Source organism: Clupea harengus, chromosome 3 (genome assembly GCF_900700415.2).
Source record: "Clupea harengus chromosome 3, Ch_v2.0.2, whole genome shotgun sequence".
NCBI classification, from domain to species: domain Eukaryota; kingdom Metazoa; phylum Chordata; class Actinopteri; order Clupeiformes; family Clupeidae; genus Clupea; species Clupea harengus.
In genome coordinates, this window is record NC_045154.1 from 17,938,873 (window position 1) to 17,958,556 (window position 19,684).

Below are 19,684 nucleotides of genomic sequence, written 5' to 3' on the forward strand. Positions count from 1 at the left end.
CACTTCTTAAAGCAGTGGCGGACGGGCTCGTTCACGTGCCATGGTTTCTAGCATGATGCATTCAACAGTGTTTCAGCACGCACATGGCGAATACAATTTAACCTATTATGTTTTTATTATAATTCTGCATGAAATACCACTCATATGGGAAGATCTATTTTTTCAATCGATAACTGACCACGGATGTTGCAGTGAGCCCTTTACTCCAATAGAGGCGCTGTGGCAATTCTTCAGTAATTTTACGACAAGGGAGAAGAAGCCATGTTTACGGAAGTCAAAGCACATGACAGATTCGACTTGCCGTTTTCCCCATAGACATAGTATACCCCATAGACATATGGTTTTTCCTATGAAGTTTATTTATGTGTAGCATTACTTGTATATGTTTGATGTATGTATTACATTACTAATAACTTGTCAATTATAGCTTAGGTATATGTTTGAAGGGTATTCAGGAAACAGTTTTGGCGGACAAGTAACATTAAAGAATGCAGACTGATGCCGTTGGCGTAGGTTGTCCGAAGACCGACTTGTCAGATTCGATTGATTCTAAGTTTCATGTTCTCGTATGTGTTACTGGCAGTGTCGCCGCACTTAAATTACCGTTACTGGTATGTCAGCTTCTTCAGATTCCCGGGGTGAGTAGAACATGATCCCTCCAAAGTCTGAGCTTAGAAATAGGCTGCATTTAATCACCATACGAATCGTTAAACAAATAACGTTGTGTATGTTGTGTTGTTAAACCTTTATTCTGTGACTACTCTTCCTGGCGTACTCTCAGACTTGACTCCCTGTTAACGGGGGTTCGCTCAAGATGCCTGCGTGACAAATCAGAACTTTATCCAGCTGTTAGCGCTGGACTTTATGGGAAGCATTTTTTATAGTAGTTGGTGTAGTTTAGTTTAGTGGTTGTAGATTGTGGAAGTAAGTTCTTTAAAGTAACACTATGAAACAATTTGACACTTTTTGAGGTATGGTTTTATAGGCAACTAGTTTTGGTACCATCCTCAATTTTATTTTGATAGCATATGGTCATGTGAAGGACACATCTGTCTTTCCCACTAGCCATCCAGGATATGCCCTATGTAGTTCTGTGTACCGGGCTGGAATAACCTGCAAAAATGGAAGAAAAGCTTTCACAGCATGACATTGCCAGCTATACTGCCAAAAGACACAAGTTAGTGTGTTGGCAAGCTTCTATCAGTGTCAACTGGGCTGTTGGTGGTGTTTGCAAGGTTTTTGGATACCTTTTAGGTAGTTAGCTTACTAGTTTTGGAACAGATCTCCTTATTACTGCTTTAATACATCTGGGCGTGAAATTGAACTTGCAAAATGCAGTAAAAAAAAAGACAGATTAAACCTAGCAAGGAGGTAATAAGTAGATCGGATTGCGATCACAACTACGACAATGGGATGGAGTGCAAGTGGAGTTGCCCATGAAACCAAGTGAGGCCCCAGTTGCCAAAAAAACTACAATTTCTCATTACCATACTGACAGTGCTCTAAAATCTGATGCCCCTCCCACCCTGGCCAACCTTATCAATCCCAGAAGTGATGCGATTGAGAAAATGGTGGACAACGTCCGTATCAGAGTAAAATGCGTAAATGAGAAGATTATCTGCGTTTAAAAACGAGAGGAGAGACGTGAGCTGCCTTCAGGAGCTGCCTTTAAAATCAGACCTCTGTCTCTCCGGGCTTCCTTCTGCGCTGAATCGCTGCCTTGGTGTCAGAAGTGAGATCTGGCATTACTCTGACCCCACACCAGAGCTCGTCAGCATCGCCGACACCAGCCAGAGAAAGGTTGCCACGCGGCCACAGACAGAGGGGGGGGGGGGGCTTCCACACCACCACCATGCCAAAGAACTGTGACCAAGCAAGCGGTTGATGACCTGTACCGGAGGAGCTGCGACGGGCTCGTACAGCACAGCACGACATCCACACTGGTCATGCCTCCGTGTCACCTGACCTTCGTCAAATGGGCTGCAGCAGAACAGAAGATCGAAGACATGGCAGAGGCGGGCATCACTGACCAGTCCCTGGGCTTCTCCAGCTGTCCTGGTCCAGACGAAAGATGGCACCTTGCGTCAACTGCTGCCACCTCAATGACCTCACCTGCAAAGCCTTGCCCTCGATTACATCGCTGAGTCCAGCTGGTTCAACCTCCTCGAACCTACACAGTAGCAGCTGGCAGGTGGAGCTTCCCCCGGAGGCGTGCCCTAAGTCCGCAATGGGCCGGCCACCTTCGAGCTTCTCATGGAGAGGGTCCTGGCTAACAGACCGCTGCGTGGGCTACCTGGACGACCTCCTCGCCTTCGCTGCAGACTTGAAGGGCGCCCTGGCCAGCCTGAGGGATGTCTTCCATGTCGTTTTCTGCTTGACAAACTGTCAGACCTGGTGTAAAGGGTGCGGCTGGTCAAGAGTACAGTATGAATCACGTGTCCGACTCGGAGCGTTCTGGTCAGCAGTGGAATTGAAGGTTCTATGGTGTACCAGCTGAAAAGGAGACGGTGCCTGCAGAGGTGGTCAGTGTATGCCAAAAGGTAAAAGCTTCCTGATGTCATAGAAGTTGCCCATGGAGTGGGGAAACCATGCCAACACAACCCGAAGCCCCTTGGGATCATTCTCAGGTTCATCTCCACTGGAATGCGACATGGAAAGATTCCCTTCAGAGCAAGGGACTGCGCTTCACTGAGGACTTGGCAAAGGAAGACCGATAACAGACATGAACTGTAGCCTATCATAAAGGTTCTTTCTCAAAGTCAAGGAAGGATTCTGCGTTTCAAGGATGCTGCTACGTCATCGAATCCCGACCCTTGGAATTCTACCAAGGACCAAGTCCTTCATTCAGAGAATTGTCAAGGATGCCATTGGAGTATCCTCTGCGGTCTTAAAGCACCCACAATCCTATGCGCATGTACGAGAACCTTATAAAAAGGCACAGAGTTTGTGGCGAGCACCTGCACACTAGCGAGACTGTTCCATTATTTGTTCTCCATTAGAGACATGTGATTCACTTCTATAGCCACTAGATGGTGATGTTTCGCATGTTTCAGCTGTTGCCTCCTGTCACTGCTGCAAGAAAAGTATTTGACCATAGATCAGAATGTGGTTCTCACAAAACACAAAGAGAAATATGTTTGTGATGAAGACAAAGTAAAGCTTTATATTAGTCCACTTTAAGTCATTGTGAGTTCAAGTATACAGTGGTTTGGTAATTATAAGATTCCTGTTTCATGAGGTGACAATGTAATACTCAAACACTTTCATTAGTGTCAGCAAACATGGTTGATAATTATTGATTGATGTTATATTGATACAGCTGCGCCAGGTGTCTATGTATGTATGTATGTATGTATGTATGTATGTATGTATGTATGTATGTATGTATGTATGTATGTATGTATGTGTGGATGTGTGTATGTATGTATGTTTTGTATGTATGTATGTTTTGTATGTATGCATGTATGTATGTATGTATGTATGTTTTGTATGTATGCATGTATGTATGTATGTATGTATGCATGTATGTATGTATGTATGTATGTATGTATGCATGTATGCATGTATGTATGTATGTATGTATGTATGTCATAATATGCTTTTAAATATGGTACATCAGCTACTCTGATAATGTTGCGTCTAAAGTCCATAAGATGGCGCAAGGCCACGTTCTTCTCTTGCGTCTCAGCTGTAATCGGAGAATCAAGAACACATTTATCACACATTACATTACTAAGGAAGGGGCATGTATCACACATTACATTACTAAGGAAGGGGCATTTATCACACATTACATTACTAAGGAAGGGGCATGTATCACACATTACATTACTAAGGAAGGGGCATGTATCACACATTGCATTACTAAGGAAGGGGCATTACTACATTCAATTAAAACTTTTAAGTTGTCTGAATTCTTTTGAGTTGCTTAAGGGATTGCATATACATTTTTTACAGGCTGAAAATCACACAAATGTGCAGTCTTGCCCTCCATAAGTGTGTGTTTAATGAAGAATTACATTGGAATATTCTAGTCCTCCACATCCGTTGTGTGTTCAAAATGGTCTTTTTTTTGCAACTTATCGCAGAGTTAAATCGCAATACTTGCTGCATCATAAAATGTGTTGTATTGTCGCTCTGTGGCAATTTTGACTGCTAATTATTGCTAATATTACTGTTGAAATACGCCCACACTTTCTTGTTCCTGTTACTGCTGTGCTGATGTGAAATGTGTGGTCATGAGTAATGTGTATGTGAAAGGATACCCGATGACACACCTCATCACATTTCTCCAGAATGATTGGCATCAGAGATGCCGGTGTTGAGATAGGCAACAGTTTGGGCAGTGTGCTGCTGTTTCTATTGGTGAGCTTTTCTTAGCGGAAGTCTTCATTAGAGTGTAATTAACTTTAAGAGGGTATCAGTTCCTTCTAATGCAAGGCCTCTGACCATCAATCCCATACTGATGCCAAGTTTCACCCTTTTGGCGTAAGACCCATTTTTTCACAAACAATGTCTGGATTTGGCACCCCACCTCATGCCAAGACAAATGTTAAAGTTGGCAGCTCTGCCACCCTCAACCAGAACAAGTCTTAGAGCGGCCTGGGTACCTCCGGTCCTTCGTTCACTGTTAGCGTGAGGTCCATTTCCAGTGAGTCCTGAGGTACAGTCTCATGTCATTTCACCATTTAAACCCCTTAACATTCTTTAGGGTAACAATTGTGTTAAAGCAGCCTTGAGGAGTTTTGGTCGAAAGCTAGCAATCCTACTACTAAACAGGAGTTTAAAAACCTTACAAACACCAACAACAGCACAGTTGCCACTGATAAAAGGCTTGTTAGCATGCTAACTCATGTGTTTTGGTTATCTTGTTGGAGATGACGTGCTGTTTGCTGCTTTTTTTTTTTACATCTTACAGTGTGACCACCTGTCCCCTAGCCTGGGTCCACCTTACAGTGTGACCACTGTAAGAGTATTTTTCACTCTTGCGTGTTGGTTTAGAGAGAGACCACCATGCCAAGCATTTGGTTGTTACAAGATACGTTTTACTGGTAAATACTGACACAATACAACTTGCTTGACTTAACACAGAGTACCATCAAGCAGAGCTGGAGAATGCATTCTGAAAACAGGTACAGAGAAACTGGACTTTTTAAGTCCTAACCCAATGAGGTCATTTTCTGGGCCTCCGGTGTCCGCCCCTCGGAGACTGGCACCACCGCACACCTACAGTATTTCTCAGCAATAACACATCATTTCTGTGTGACAATCAGGGCTTTGTAAGCGCCTCTCCACCCATCTACGGACTGTCTTATCTATCCAGAAACTCCAAACATTTCATCTTTCGCCCGAGCTTCAAACATGCTAAGTAGCCACTGACTTGACCTTGCTAAGCCAGATGGACTGTAGGCTCTGTCTCTCAGGCTCTTGTGTAAGATACACTTGGTATGAAGCATAGACTCGGATTTCTGTAAGGCCTAAGCATTGTTAATAAAAATAAGTTTTGTTAATACATTTCTACTGAACTGAATTTATCTTACACCACCTGTCCCCTAGGCTGGGTCCATCTTATAGTGTGACCACCTGTCCCCTTGAATGGAACTTCCAGGATGTGAAACGGAAACGGTTTATGGTTTATGGTCAGGCCATTGTCATAAAAAGGATGCCAATTTGATGGTGTGTGGGGAAGTGTGTGTGCTAATCATTCGCCCGTTCGTAACTGTGAAACTTGAGAGGCAGAACGGATACATATACACATACAGTAGGTGAATGATGCAACGGGCTTGTAGATAAAACCCAGGAGGCGTTGGGGGGGTTTGATCACCTCGACGGCGGTTGCCACCAGATCCGCTCCTCTGGCTCAGCCGGCTCAGGCTGGTGGGGAGGAGACACCTTTGTTGAGCGAGGCCACCTGTTCTCAATGAGCTCTGTTCAGATGTCAACTGGACTTTTATCTCTGTGTAGCTGCCATGGTGTTTTATTAACGGAGCGTGGCGACGGATAGGAAGGAGTGGGTGAGCTTCCTGACCGCAAGGCCACGCTGAACTCCTCCCTCTCCGTCTCCCTCCCTCTCTCTCTCTGTCGTGTTTTTGATTTAGTACCATAGAAACAATGGACAAGTTGTTCAGTGGTGTGCATGTGCATAAACTGTCTGTGTGTGTGTGTGTGTGTGTGTGTTTTAATGTCTGTTATTTCTTTTGTATTTGTCAGGTGGAGGTGCGTGTGGTTACCACAGAGCATGCCTCTCATTTCTACGACATTGCTGAGATACCTGTGCGCGTGTACACTGATAAAGATGAGTGGGAGGTACGCTTCAGCCAGAACACACATCCTGTTACCAAAACATTCTGTCTGTGTTTGGGTTAGAGAGCGATGGGTTATTTTGAGATATCTGGTTTTGATTGTAGTCAAAGTGGTTTGTCTAAGACTGTCTAGGAGAGAGAGAGAGTTCAAATCTCTGTCTAAATCGGTCTCCCTAAGACTGTGCAGCATTGACATACTTCATGTTCATGTGATTATCATTTGAATTAAAGAGTGAATGAATGAAAGCAACAAAAGGGAAAAAGGAATGTGATCACTGTTCTTGAAGGCCACACAGCCACACTGATGCCCAAATGTCTGTATCACGTGTAGAAATTGGTATACATGTAGTGTCTATGTATTGTGTATATATGTATATATGTAGTATAATTGGTATATATGTAGTATAATTGGTATATATTTGGTATCTATGGTATATATGTAGTATCTATGTATTGTGTGCCCCCAAGGGACACTTCAGCCTAGATCAGAACGCCTTAACACAGAAAAGCGTCCAGTTTCCATTGTACTCCAGTAGCAGCCCATAGGTTGAGTATGAAGTATGAGCGGCATGACTTTTCTCAATGGTTTCTGGCTAATTTGACCATGAGGAACAAAACTAAGGTGCTGTCGTTTACTGTAACCCGAGCGAACATCAAGATTTTGCCACGCCCTTTTAGCACGCGTCCAGCGCATCTGTATTTCAGCTTCTGAAGGTCGTAAACAATTGAATTTGGTCTCAAAATGACCGGAATACGCATGTTTATATATGCACTGTGTAGGTTTCTAGGCTCTAAAACCTTTACTTTTCAAGATATTCAAGACATTCAAGATTTGAAGCTTTTTGCGCTCCACGCGAATCCCCCCCCAAAAATCTTTAATATCTCGAAAGGTAAAGGTTTTAGAGCCTAGAAACCTTCATAGTACATATATAAACATGCGTATTCCGGTAATTTTGAGACCAAATTCAAGTGTCTACGACTTTCAGAAGCTGAGATACGGACGAGCACGCGTGCTAAAATCTCAATGTTGGCCCTGGTGACAGTAAACGACAGCACCCTAGTTTTGTTCCTCAGGGTCAAATTAGCCAGAAACAGTTGAGAAAAGTCGTGCCGCTCATAATGCATACTCAACTTGAGCCTGCTAGTGGAGTACTTTTTGCGCCCCACGCAAAATAAAAAAAATGTTTTTTTCTTGAATATCTTGAAAAGCAACGGTTTTAGAGCTTGGAAACCTTCATAGTGCATATATAAACATGCGTATTCCGGTCATTTTGAGACCAAATTCAAGTGTCTACGACCTTCAGAAGCTGAGATACAGATGGGCTGGACGCGTGCTAAAAGGGCGTGGCAAAATCTCGATGTTCGCTCGGGTTACAGTAAATGACAGCACCCTAGTTTTGTTCCTCATGGTCAAATTAGCCAGAAACAGTTCAGAAAAGTCATGCCGCCCATACTTCATACTCAACCTATTACCTGCTACTGGAGTATTGGTGGAAACAGCTTATCTCTGATTCTACAAGACTGCAGGCTACGGCGACATGAGCTTTGATCTCCGGTGATCTTCCTCTCTGATGTTTAATCATTTATGAAGGGGGTTCACTAGAGTCTCACTAAGAAAGAGACCTTTGCCCAGTTCATCTGCTGTGGCTCTTATTTAGTCTTGCTGTTGACCTTTTTATAATGTCATAAATGCGTGTTTGTGGGTTGATAACTGGTCATTATGACAAAATGGAAATGACAAAGTGGAATCTCTGCCTCAAATCTCTGAACTTCAGTGTGCAGACAGAGTTCACTTTAGCACGTGCTTTGTAGTCTGTTTTTATCTAACTCAAGCTATTAGTAGTACGCAGTGTGTGTCTGAGTCTATGTTGTTAAGGACGGTGTGTGTGTCTGTTTGTGTGTGTCGTAGTCTATCTGGTTAAGAACAGGGTGTGTGTCTGAGGCCTGTGTGTGTGTGTGTCTGAGTCTGTCTGGTTAAGAACAGGGTGTGTGTCTGTGTGTGTGTGTCTGAGTCTGTCTGGTTAAGAACAGGTTGTGTGTCTGAGGCCTGTGTGTGTGTCTGAGGCCTGTGTGTGTGTATCTGAAGCCTGTGTGTGTGTGTCTGAGGCCTGTGTGTGTGTGTGTGTCTGAGGCCTGTGCCTGTGCCTGTGTGTGTGTGTCTGAGGCCTGTGTGTGTGTGTCTGAGGCCTGTGCCTGTGTGTGTGTGTCTGAGGCCTGTGTGTGTGTGTGTGTGTCTGAGGCCTGTGCCTGTGTGTGTGTGTGTGTCTGAGGCCTGTGTGTGTGTGTCTGAGGCCTGTGTGTGTGTGTCTGAGGCCTGTGCCTGTGTGTGTGTGTCTGAGGTCTGTGCCTGTTTATACCCTTCTGTACTGTAGATGTGGCAGCAGCGTTCTGACCCCGTGCTGCACATTGAGCTCCGGCGCTGGGCTCACCTGCTGCTCATCGCCCCCCTGGACGCCAACACCTTGGGCAAGATCGCTAGCGGCATCTGTGACAACCTCCTGGTGAGTCGTGTGTGTGTGTGTGTGTGTTGGATAAAAGACAGAGTTTATAGCATCCCTGGGCGCCAACAACCTGGACAAGATTGCTAACGGCATTTGTGACAACCTCCTGGTGAGTCACAGATGTGTGTGTGTGTGTGTTGGATAAAAGACACAGTTTATAGCACCCCTGGGCGCCAACAACCTGGACAAGATTGCTAACGGCATCTGTGACAACCTCCCGATGGGTCGTGTGTGTGTTGAAAGACACAGATACAGTATGACCGGTAAGGTAAAATAATGATTATGAGTAATTGATGTGGCGGATGGTGGAGTTCATGGTGGAACAGGGAGTGAAAAGAGACGTTGGTGGAGTTCAGGGAGTGAAAAGACAGTGTGCAGGGGGAAAAAGCTTTTGAAAGATGGAAGAAAAAAAAAAACAGATAATGGATCCTGAAGCAGGGTCTCTCGGAAGTGGCATGCAGGGATGAACACCCCCAGCCAGCAGACGCATGCCGAGCAGACGCATGCCGAGCAGACGCATGCCGAGCAGACGCATGCCGAGCAGACACAGGCCGAGCAGACGCATGCCGAGCAGATGCATGCTGAGCAGACGCATGCCGACGTGTGGAAGGAGGGGAAGGTGGAAGCATTAAGTAGATTGATCACCAAAGAATGATCAGTGGGGTTGTCTGTTCAGGTGTTTTAGCTTTCTTGCATTCTGGGTAAGCCTTGTCTTTTAGGGGGAGGAGACTCTCTGGACACGTCTCATGGTAATGTGTCTGCAAAGCAGAGTACACTTCCTGTACGGCGGGTATACTTCCTGTCAAAACATGGCCACTCAAAGGAATGTGTCCATCTGCCCAACTGTCAACTTCCGGGGTAAATCTCTTATCTCTAGGGGTGGGCACGTCTCTGACACGACTCATGGCAATGCTACCATATATCTTTCATCTTTTCTGGGTCTGGCTAAAAGAAAGAAAGAATTGGTTCCATATGTCTATCAACTTTCCAACTTACCTAACTTATTCATCTCAGCAAATGAGAAATATAGTATAAAACATAATTCTTTGATTTGATTTATTCTTCATTAACCCTGTGTCCTCACCCTCTGGCGGGAGGCATCTGACAAACCCAACTCTTATAGAAAAACATAAATATATCTCATTATGTTATTGCTTGTTTATCTCGTTTGTGATTGGCTGTAAGATTGCATAACTCAGTTTCTTTAACCCGATTGGTTAAAGATCTCCTGCTTAAAAACACTTTTACTCTCACTGTTTAAGTGCTTCTTTCCCAGAACCCTTTGGCAGCATCATACATCATGGTGTTGTGACCCCCAGGGGAACAGCTTATGAGAACATGGTGTTGTGACCCCCAGGGGAACAGCTTATGAGATCATGGTGTTGTGACCCCCAGGGGAACAGCTTATGAGATCATGGTATACCAGACAGAACAGGCTGATAGCCCCACATGTTTACCCATCATCAGCTGCCACTCTCACATTCTCACAGAACATTTGTGGGAAAAATTGCATCTGATCACACCATCATCCAAAGAGCTTGTCCCTACATGACCCCGTGAGCCCCTGCTATGAGAGAGAGAGGGAGAAAGAGACATGCATACTCACCTCCTTCCAACCAATGGGTTCATGTTGAACAAGGCTTTAGACATTTACATTTAGTCATTTAGCAGACGCTTTTATCCAAAGCGACTTACAATGTATACACATCTTACATTTATGGCACATTGCACATCAGGAGCAATTAGGGGTTCAGTGTCTTGCTCAAGGACACTTCGACAGGGAATCGAACTAGCAACCTTCTGATTACTTAACGACTTCTTTACCTCCTGTACCACTCCTCCTGTACCACTGTCGCCTCTTTAGAAGAGGCATCACTCATTTCCACCTCACTGGACCATCTGTTAGTTATGGCTCTGGTCCATCAGCCTGTTCATATAGGGGCTCTACATTTCCCCATCAGCCTGTTCATATAGGGGCTGTACATTTCCCCATCAGCCTGTTCATATAGGGGCTGTACATTCCCCCATCAGCCTGTTCATATAGGGGCTGTACATTTCCCCATCAGCCTGTTCATATAGGGGCTGTACATTTCCCCATCAGCCTGTTCATATAGGGGCTGTACATTTCCCCATCAGCCTGTTCATATAGGGGCTGTACATTTCCCCATCAGCCTGTTCATATAGGGGCTGTACATTTCCCCATCAGCCTGTTCATATAGGGGCTGTACATTTCCCCATCAGCCTGTTCATATAGGGGCTGTACATTCCCCCATCAGCCTGTTCATATAGGGGCTGTACATTTCCCCATCAGCCTGTTCATATAGGGGCTGTACATTTCCCCATCAGCCTGTTCATATAGGGGCTGTACATTTCCCCATCAGCCTGTTCATATAGGGGCTGTACATTTCCCCATCAGCCTGTTCATATAGGGGCTGTACATTCCCCCATCAGCCTGTTCATATAGGGGCTGTACATTTCCCCATCAGCCTGTTCATATAGGGGCTGTACATTTCCCCATCAGCCTGTTCATATAGGGGCTGTACATTTCCCCATCAGCCTGTTCATATAGGGGCTGTACATTTCCCCATCAGCCTGTTCATATAGGGGCTGTACATTTCCCCATCAGCCTGTTCATATAGGGGCTCTACATTTCCCCATCAGCCTGTTCATATAGGGGCTGTTCATATGTTCATAGGGGCTATCCCCATCAGCCTGTTCATATAGGGGCTGTACATTCCCCCATCAGCCTGTTCATATAGGGGCTGTACATTCCCCCATCAGCCTGTTCATATAGGGGCTGTACATTTCCCCCATAATTTCCCCCTCATATCCAAGTCCTAAGACTGAGCTCACATCTTTAGTACTTTCATATCCAAGTCCCGGGCCTTAACTTAGCTCTGTGTGTGTGGGTGTGTGCGTATGGGCGTTAACTGAGCTTTGTGTGTGTCGGTGTGTGTGTTTGTGGGCCTTAACTGAGCTCTGTGTGTGTGTGGGTGCCTTCATTGAAGTGTGTGTGTGTGTGTGTGGGGGGGGGGGGGGGGCCTTAACTGAGCTCTGTGAGTGTGTGTGTGTGTGTGTGTGTGTGTGTGTGGGTGTGTGGGCCTTAACTGAGCTCACATCCTCAGTGCTTTGGGTTTTATAGACTTCTGGAGCTCCTCCTCCTGCTGGGCTGGGCATTTGTGCTTGAGGAAGATAAAAGAATATCATTTCTAAAATAATGACCAACACCAAGTGCTTATTGTTAATACTTGAACACCAGTAAATAAGCATATTCTGTTGGTAAACTGTATAAACGGTGTAGACTGATGGTCCTTTTTGCATTTCAGTTATACACAGGAAAATATGTTAAATTCCTTGTGTAACTGGTTGGGGACTTTCCACAGTGGCCAAACCACTCACTGTCACATGCAGGTATTCACACCCAATAACCTAGCCTATGGATTATATCACATCAGGTCGCCCCTCAGTCACCATACTAATACTGAACAATACTTAACAACAACAACAACAACAAAGAGACCCTTTCGTGAGCATTTCACTGGGGTTGTCATCTGGTCACAAACCTTTATCTGTGTTTTGTTGAATTAACCAACAAAAGTTGAAACGGATGTGGTTAGAAGTCCTCCTCCTCCTCCTCCTCCTCCTCCAGCAGGATGCATGTATACATGTAACTACCCCATGCCACATTCTGCTATGACAGAAGAGCTGGAGGATCTGCAACTCATACGTGCTTTTCTACCAGCCGGTGCCAGGTCTGGAGGGGAAGCGCAGCAGACTGTAGTTCACACACCCGAGTCCTCACACACCCGTGTCCTCACACACCCGAGTACTCACCCACCCGAGGCCTCACACACCCGTGTCCTCACACACCCACCCGAGTTCTCACACACCCGTGTCCTCACACACCCGAGTACTCACCCACCCGAGGCCTCACACACCCGTGTCCTCACACACCCACCCGAGTTCTCACACACCCGTGTCCTCACACACTTCACACACACCCGTGTCCTCACACACCTCACACACCCGTGTCCTCACACACCCGAGTCCTCACACACCCGAGTCCTCACACACCCATGTCATCACACACCCACCCGTGTCCTCACACACCCGTGTCCTCACACACACACCCGAGTCCTCACACATCTCACACACCCGTGTCCTCACACACCCACCCGAGTCCTCACACACCCGTGTCCTCACACACCCGAGTCCTCACACACCCACCCGTGTCCTCACACACCCGAGTCCTCACACCAGTGACGTAGCGTGGGGTCTGCGGGTGTGCGGACCACACAGGGCGGCCAATTTAATGGGGGCGGCCAATACTATAATTGTATTACTATCTTGGTCATTTTTTGATAATAGTTGTTTTCCCAAATGGCCGAATTTAAAATATGGTGCTGTTTTGTAGTGGCGCGGTCTCCCTAGCTTCCACTTTGCAACATACTAGTTGGAACGTTTGTAAACAATCTCCCGCGACCTGTGCGTGTGAACGTCTTGGTGGAACGTCTTTGTGTTTAGTGCCAAATTGTACTTCTGGACTGCATTCTGCAATATTTTCAAGCAGGGTATCCTACGTTTTTGAAGAACATTATACACATAGATGTTTCTACTGGTTGTTTTCATATATGTGTCAATATGAACTCATGAATATGAACTTGTTCATACAAACACATGCACAGGCACCCTGAGGGTTTCTACCTTTTCCCATTATAATTGTATAAGTTAAATTGAGGAGACTATAACATCAGCTAGATAACTAGCTATCATTTTATGTAAATTGAATTCCATTTAAATTGTTTTAAGGTTATTACAAGTTTCCTTAGCTATTTAGCTAGCATAACTAAGTAACCATAGCAAACAGCTCAAAGTGGATGCGCTTGTCCTCACCGCCTTCTTTACCATGCATTTAACATATGAATAGCCCTCATTTGCTAACCGGCGGGTCATTTGCTGTTTTGTCACTCAGAAAATGAAATGTACAAGATTTTAGTTCTATTCTCCATACAAAGTGCTAATTATTATTATTTTTCGAACTGTATCTTTAAAGTAGAAGATTCAAGGTTTCTGGGGGTGTTCTTTTTATGACGCTAGGACAAAAACTCGCGGAGCTTCAAAGGCATATTGACAACAATAAAACAAATTTGCACCAGAAGGAAATCCTCCTTGAATGGGGGCGGCGAATTTTACCACCGCACAGGGTGGCCAAAACACCCGCTACGCCACTGCCTCACACACCCGAGTCCTCACACACCCGTGTCCTCACACACCCGAGTCCTCACACACCCGAGTCCTCACACACCCGTGTCCTCACACACCCGAGTCCTCACACACCCGTGTCCTCACACACCCATGTCCTCACACACCTCACACACCCGAGTCCTCACACACCTCACACACCCGAGTCCTCACACACCCATGTCCTCACTCCTCACACACCCACCCGTGTCCTCACACACCCATGTCCTGACACACCTCACACACCCGAGTCCTCACACACCTCACACACCCGTGTCCTCACACACCCGAGTCCTCACACACCCGTGTCCTCACACACCCGAGTCCTCACACACCCGTGTCCTCACATACCCGTGTCCTCACACACACTCGTGTCCTCACACACCTCACACACCCATGTCCTCACACACCCGTGTCCTCACACACCTCACACACTCGTGTTCTCACACACCTCACACACCCATGTCCTCACACACCTCACACACACCCGTGTCCACACACACCTCACACACCCATGTCCTCACACACCTCACACACCCATGTCCTCACACACCTCACACACCCATGTCCTCACACACCTCACACACCCATGTCCTCACACACCTCACACACCCATGTCCTCACACACATCACACACCCATGTCCTCACACACCTCACACACCCGAGTCCTCACACACCCGTGTCCTCACACACCCGAGTCCTCACACACCCATGTCCTCACACACCCATGTCCTCACACACCCCACACACCCAAGTCCTCACACACCCGTGTGTCGACTGCCTCACTGTAACGATAATCTCTGCTTCCTGCATTTTGTTCACCATCTTCTGACACGGTTTCCAAGCCAATAGCCTTAGCTACACACACTGCTCTCAGTAGGACCCCTCCAAGGTATACACACTCAGTTGCCCCAGTTGGAAGAAAATATATTTCATAAAACCTCTCACACAACTCCGCACGATCAGGTTCCTGATCGGAAAGGGAATCTGTCCTGGCTGTACCTTCTTTTCTGGGGGGCATCCGTCAAACATTCACCCGCTTGACTAGAACCCTGTTCAACATCACGCTCCGTCAAACATTCACCCGCTTGACTAGAACCCTGTTCAACATCACGCTCTGTCAAACATTCACCCGCTTGACTAGAACCCTGTTCAACATCACGCTCCGTCAAACATTTACCCGCTTGACTAGAACCCTGTTCAACATCACGCTCCGTCAAACATTCACCTGCTTGACTAGAACCCTGTTCAACATCACGCTCCGTCAAACATTCACCCGCTTGACTAGAACCCTGTTCAACATCACGCTCCGTCAAACATTCACCCACTTGACTAGAACCCTGTTCAACATCACGCTCCGTCAAACATTCACCTGCTTGACTAGAACCCTGTTCAACATCACACTCCGGCAAACATTCACCCGCTTGACTAGAACCCTGTTCAACATCACGCTCCGTCAAACATTCACCCACTTGACTAGAACCCTGTTCAACATCACGCTCCGTCAAACATTCACCTGCTTGACTAGAACCCTGTTCAACATCACGTCAAACATTCACCCACTTGACTAGAACCCTGTTCAACATCACGCTCCGTCAAACATTCACCTGCTTGACTAGAACCCTGTTCAACATCACGCTCCGTCAAACATTCACCCGCTTGACTAGAACCCTGTTCAACATCACGCTCCGTCAAACATTCACCCACTTGACTAGAACCCTGTTCAACATCACGCTCCGTCAAACATTCACCTGCTTGACTAGAACCCTGTTCAACATCACGCTCCGTCAAACATTCACCCGCTTGACTAGAACCCTGTTCAACATCACGCTCCGTCAAACATTCACCCGCTTGACTAGAACCCTGTTCAACATCACGCTCCGTCAAACATTCACCTGCTTGACTAGAACCCTGTTCAACATCACGCTCCGTTAAACATTCACCTGCTTGACTAGAAACTGCTCAACATCACGCTCCGTCAAACATTCACCTGCTTGACTAGAACCCTGTTCAACATCACGCTCCGTCAAACATTCACCTGCTTGACTAGAACCCTGTTCAACATCACGCTCCGTTAAACATTCACCTGCTTGACTAGAAACTGTTCAACATCACGCTCCGTCAAACATTCACCCGCTTGACTAGAACCCTGTTCAACATCACGCTCCGTCAAACATTCACCCGCTTGACTAGAACCCTGTTCAACATCACGCTCCGTCAAACATTCACCCGCTTGACTAGAACCCTGTTCAACATCACGCTCCGTCAAACATTCACCCGCTTGACTAGAACCCTGTTCAACATCACACTCCATAGTGGTCAGTCTTCTTTTGCTTCCATGGCTGAGGATTCCCAGGATTCCCAGAATGTCTTTGGCTTCTCTCACTTAACCTGTCTCTTTTTATCTGCTGTTTCACCAACGGTTCCAGGAAGGACCGCCCCTCTCCGATTTCTCCGATCTAATCACCACATCACACCACCTCAGTAGAGCAGAACAGAGGGCCTCAACACAAGCTGTCATGATCTGACACCCATGAACCCCAACCAAGATTAGCCACTTCCCCACATGACATGACACCACATCAGTTAGTCATCAGTTTACCTCTTTGATCTGAATGCTTATGCTTATCACTCTCTCTCTCCTCTGGATGCCAACATCCTGGATAAGTCACGAGTGTGTGTGTGTGTTACACATTTTTTTACCCCTATTACATAAATCCACATATATAGGAACAGCCTTTAAGGTTCCTGACTGGTGTTGACAGAAGCACACTTCACTGCGTGTAGACACAGTAGGCCCCAGTGAGGTGTCTGTCTGTCTGATGTGTCTGTCTGTCTGATGTGTCTGTCTGTCTGAGGCGTCTGTCTGTCTGAGGCGTCTGTCTGTCTGAGGCGTCTGTCTGTCTGATGTGTCTGTCTGTCTGAGGCGTCTGTCTATCTGACGTGTCTATCTGTCTGAGGCGTCTGTCTAAGGTATCTGTCTGTCTGTCTGAGGCGTCTGTCTGAGGTGTCTGTCTGAGGCGTCTGTCTGAGGTGTCTGTCTGTCTGTCTGAGGTGTCTATCTGTCTGATGTGTCTATCTGTCTGTCTGAGCCGTCTGTCTGAGGCGTCTGTCTGTCTGAGGTGTCTGTCTGTCTGTCTGAGGCGTCTGTCTGAGGCGTCTGTCTGTCTGTCTGAGGTGTCTATCTGTCTGTCTGAGGCGTCTGTCTGAGGCGTCTGTCTGTCTGTCTGAGGTGTCTGTCTATCTGATGTGTCTATCTGTCTGAGGCGTCTGTCTGTCTGTCTGATGTGTCTGAACTTTATAAGGTGTGGAGCTCAGAAGAATCTGTCCCACAAGGAACTTGTAGAAGCGTCTGGCCCCTGATCTAACTCTTCAGTTATGGGATGGTATGTGCCTGTTGTTTGGCAGACGTGCACTGTGTGAGCACTGAGTTGCTGTGCGGCATATCCTGACAGATGTGTCGTATGATGTTTGTCGTTTGCAGACGTGTATAACGCAAGTGTTCAGTCCCTGGACAGCTCGTTTGTGGTTTAGAGGGTGACGTATGCTGACATGTGTGTGTCGTCGGATGTTTGTCGTTCGCAGACGTGTATAACGCGAGTGTTCAGTCCCTGGACAGCTCGTTTGTGGTTTAGAGGGTGACGTATGCTGACAGGTGTGTGTCGTATGATGTTTGTCGTTCGCAGACGTGTGTTGTGCGAGCGTGGGACCAGCGTCGTCCTCTGCTCTTCTGTCCAGCCATGAACACAGCCATGTGGAACCACCCCATCACGGCCCGCCAGATCAGCACGCTCATGGAGTTCGGCTACGTGGAGATCCCTTGCATCGCCAAGAAGCTGGTGTGTGGAGACGAAGGTACGCGCGCGTGTGTGTTGTTAGGAGCCGTGATATTCATACCTTAGACACCATTGCGTGGTCTCAGTTCTACTGCCCAATCAGTGTAAGAGCATCTGTCATGTGGCAACCAGACTTATTCAATGTGTAAGAAATGAGGGAAGTAAATAATAGTTTTTACATAATGTACTTTTCATGTAAGTACACATTCTTACATATAATACTAAACCTAGTCCTAAACTAATCCTGACTGTCACTGTAACTTCATCTTGCAACTACATGAACTTGTAAAAGTCCTTGTATTTATTCTGTAAGCACCATTAACACTCAGAGGAAGGACCTTGTCATTTATTGTCTTTCTTTCTCTCCTCGCAGGCAAAGGAGCCATGGCAGAAGTGACAACGATCGTGGATACTGTCAAACAGTTCCTCCCCAGTGCCTCCACCCTGCCTTAATGTGCGTTTAAAGACTACAGAGAGAACTGCTGTGAGGCTTGTCATTGGGTTTTTATTTAATGAGTGTGGACATACTGACGGTTTAAATGTCTGATGTCAAACTTAATTGTAAATGTAATCGAGTTTTCGAGAGCACTGCTGCCTTCATGGATTTATGGGCTGTGTCACGAACATGTTGGCACTCCGTCCATGTATCGCATTTATGGGCTGCGTCACGAACATGTTGCAACTCCGTCCATGTATCCCTGAAGCAATTTAAAAAAAGAAGCTGCTACTCCAAATGAAATCTCCTCTTATTGTGTGTTTTATCAGATTAATTTCCCATAATAGTTGAATTCCTAAACATCACATGTGTTTTGGACTGCTAGTTGAAACAAACAGAATCCCTGATTCCCCCCCCTCCCCCCAAGACGCACCAAACCGACAGCAAAGAACTAACGGCAATGAAGGCGAAGGTGTGTGTGTGTGTGTGTGTGTGTGTGTGTGTGTGTGTGTGTGTGTGTGTGTGTGTGTGTGTGTGTGTGAAAGTGTGTGAAAGAACTAACGGCGATGAAGGCCGCCTGTTTTGTCATATCACGTTGCCTGGGTCTGTGCCAAAGGGTTGGAACACACCGGAAGGACTACAGCCAACGGCCACATCCAACAGTCAACTAGCACATGCGCTCTGTGATATTTATTTGTTTCAATGTTTTTATTTTAGTGTTTCGGTTACTTCTCTCCCTGATACACGGGAGTGTGACAGACAGACATTCACAAACGGGAACACCATGAACACTTGAAACTGACACAGCACTTACTTGTTGAGATGTTCTGCATCATGGCTTGTTGACCAGTCATATTCTTGTATACTATAGCTTACTTTTCTACCTTGTAAATTGTGACCAAAATGTTTACAAAAAGCAAATGTCTTCATCTGAGAGATATATTACGATATGTCTACAATATTTCTTCATCGTACTCGCTGAACTGACAACCAGTGATCTTTCTCATTCAACAAGCCACCAACAAGGGTGCCAGTGGGGCCGGACACGCAGCAGACATGCGCCGACAGCCATACATACGCGACAGCCAGAAATGCGCCGACAGGGGGGGCACTGTGGCGCAAGCAGTAGCCCCACACGGGTTCGAATCCGGCCCGATGCGCCGACAGACAGACATGCGCCGACAGACAACCACCGGCCTGGTGCGTCACAGGCTTCAGGCATTGGGTGACCTAAACATAGATATATATAAAGGCTAGATGTCTCGTCCGCGTTGCCAGCCAACGGAGTCGAACATCCGTACATGGCGGCCATCTTGCCCCAGGCAGCTCGCCCACCCATAACATTGTGTTGGTAGTGGTATGTACTT

At 46.4% G+C, this 19,684-nt stretch overlaps 1 protein-coding gene across 1 annotated transcript; it reads left to right on the forward strand.

Moving 5' to 3' along the window:
- The first annotated feature begins 281 nt into the window (after nucleotides 1–281).
- On the forward strand, nucleotides 282–18,620 carry ppcdc (phosphopantothenoylcysteine decarboxylase). The gene is made up of 5 exons (XM_012818710.3): nucleotides 282–638; nucleotides 6,211–6,306; nucleotides 8,675–8,803; nucleotides 17,732–17,900; nucleotides 18,255–18,620. Exons 1-5 carry the CDS (start codon nucleotides 489–491, stop codon nucleotides 18,332–18,334), a joined length of 624 nt encoding a protein of 207 aa, XP_012674164.1. The 5' UTR covers nucleotides 282–488; the 3' UTR covers nucleotides 18,335–18,620.
- Nucleotides 18,621–19,684: the final 1,064 nt, after the last annotated feature.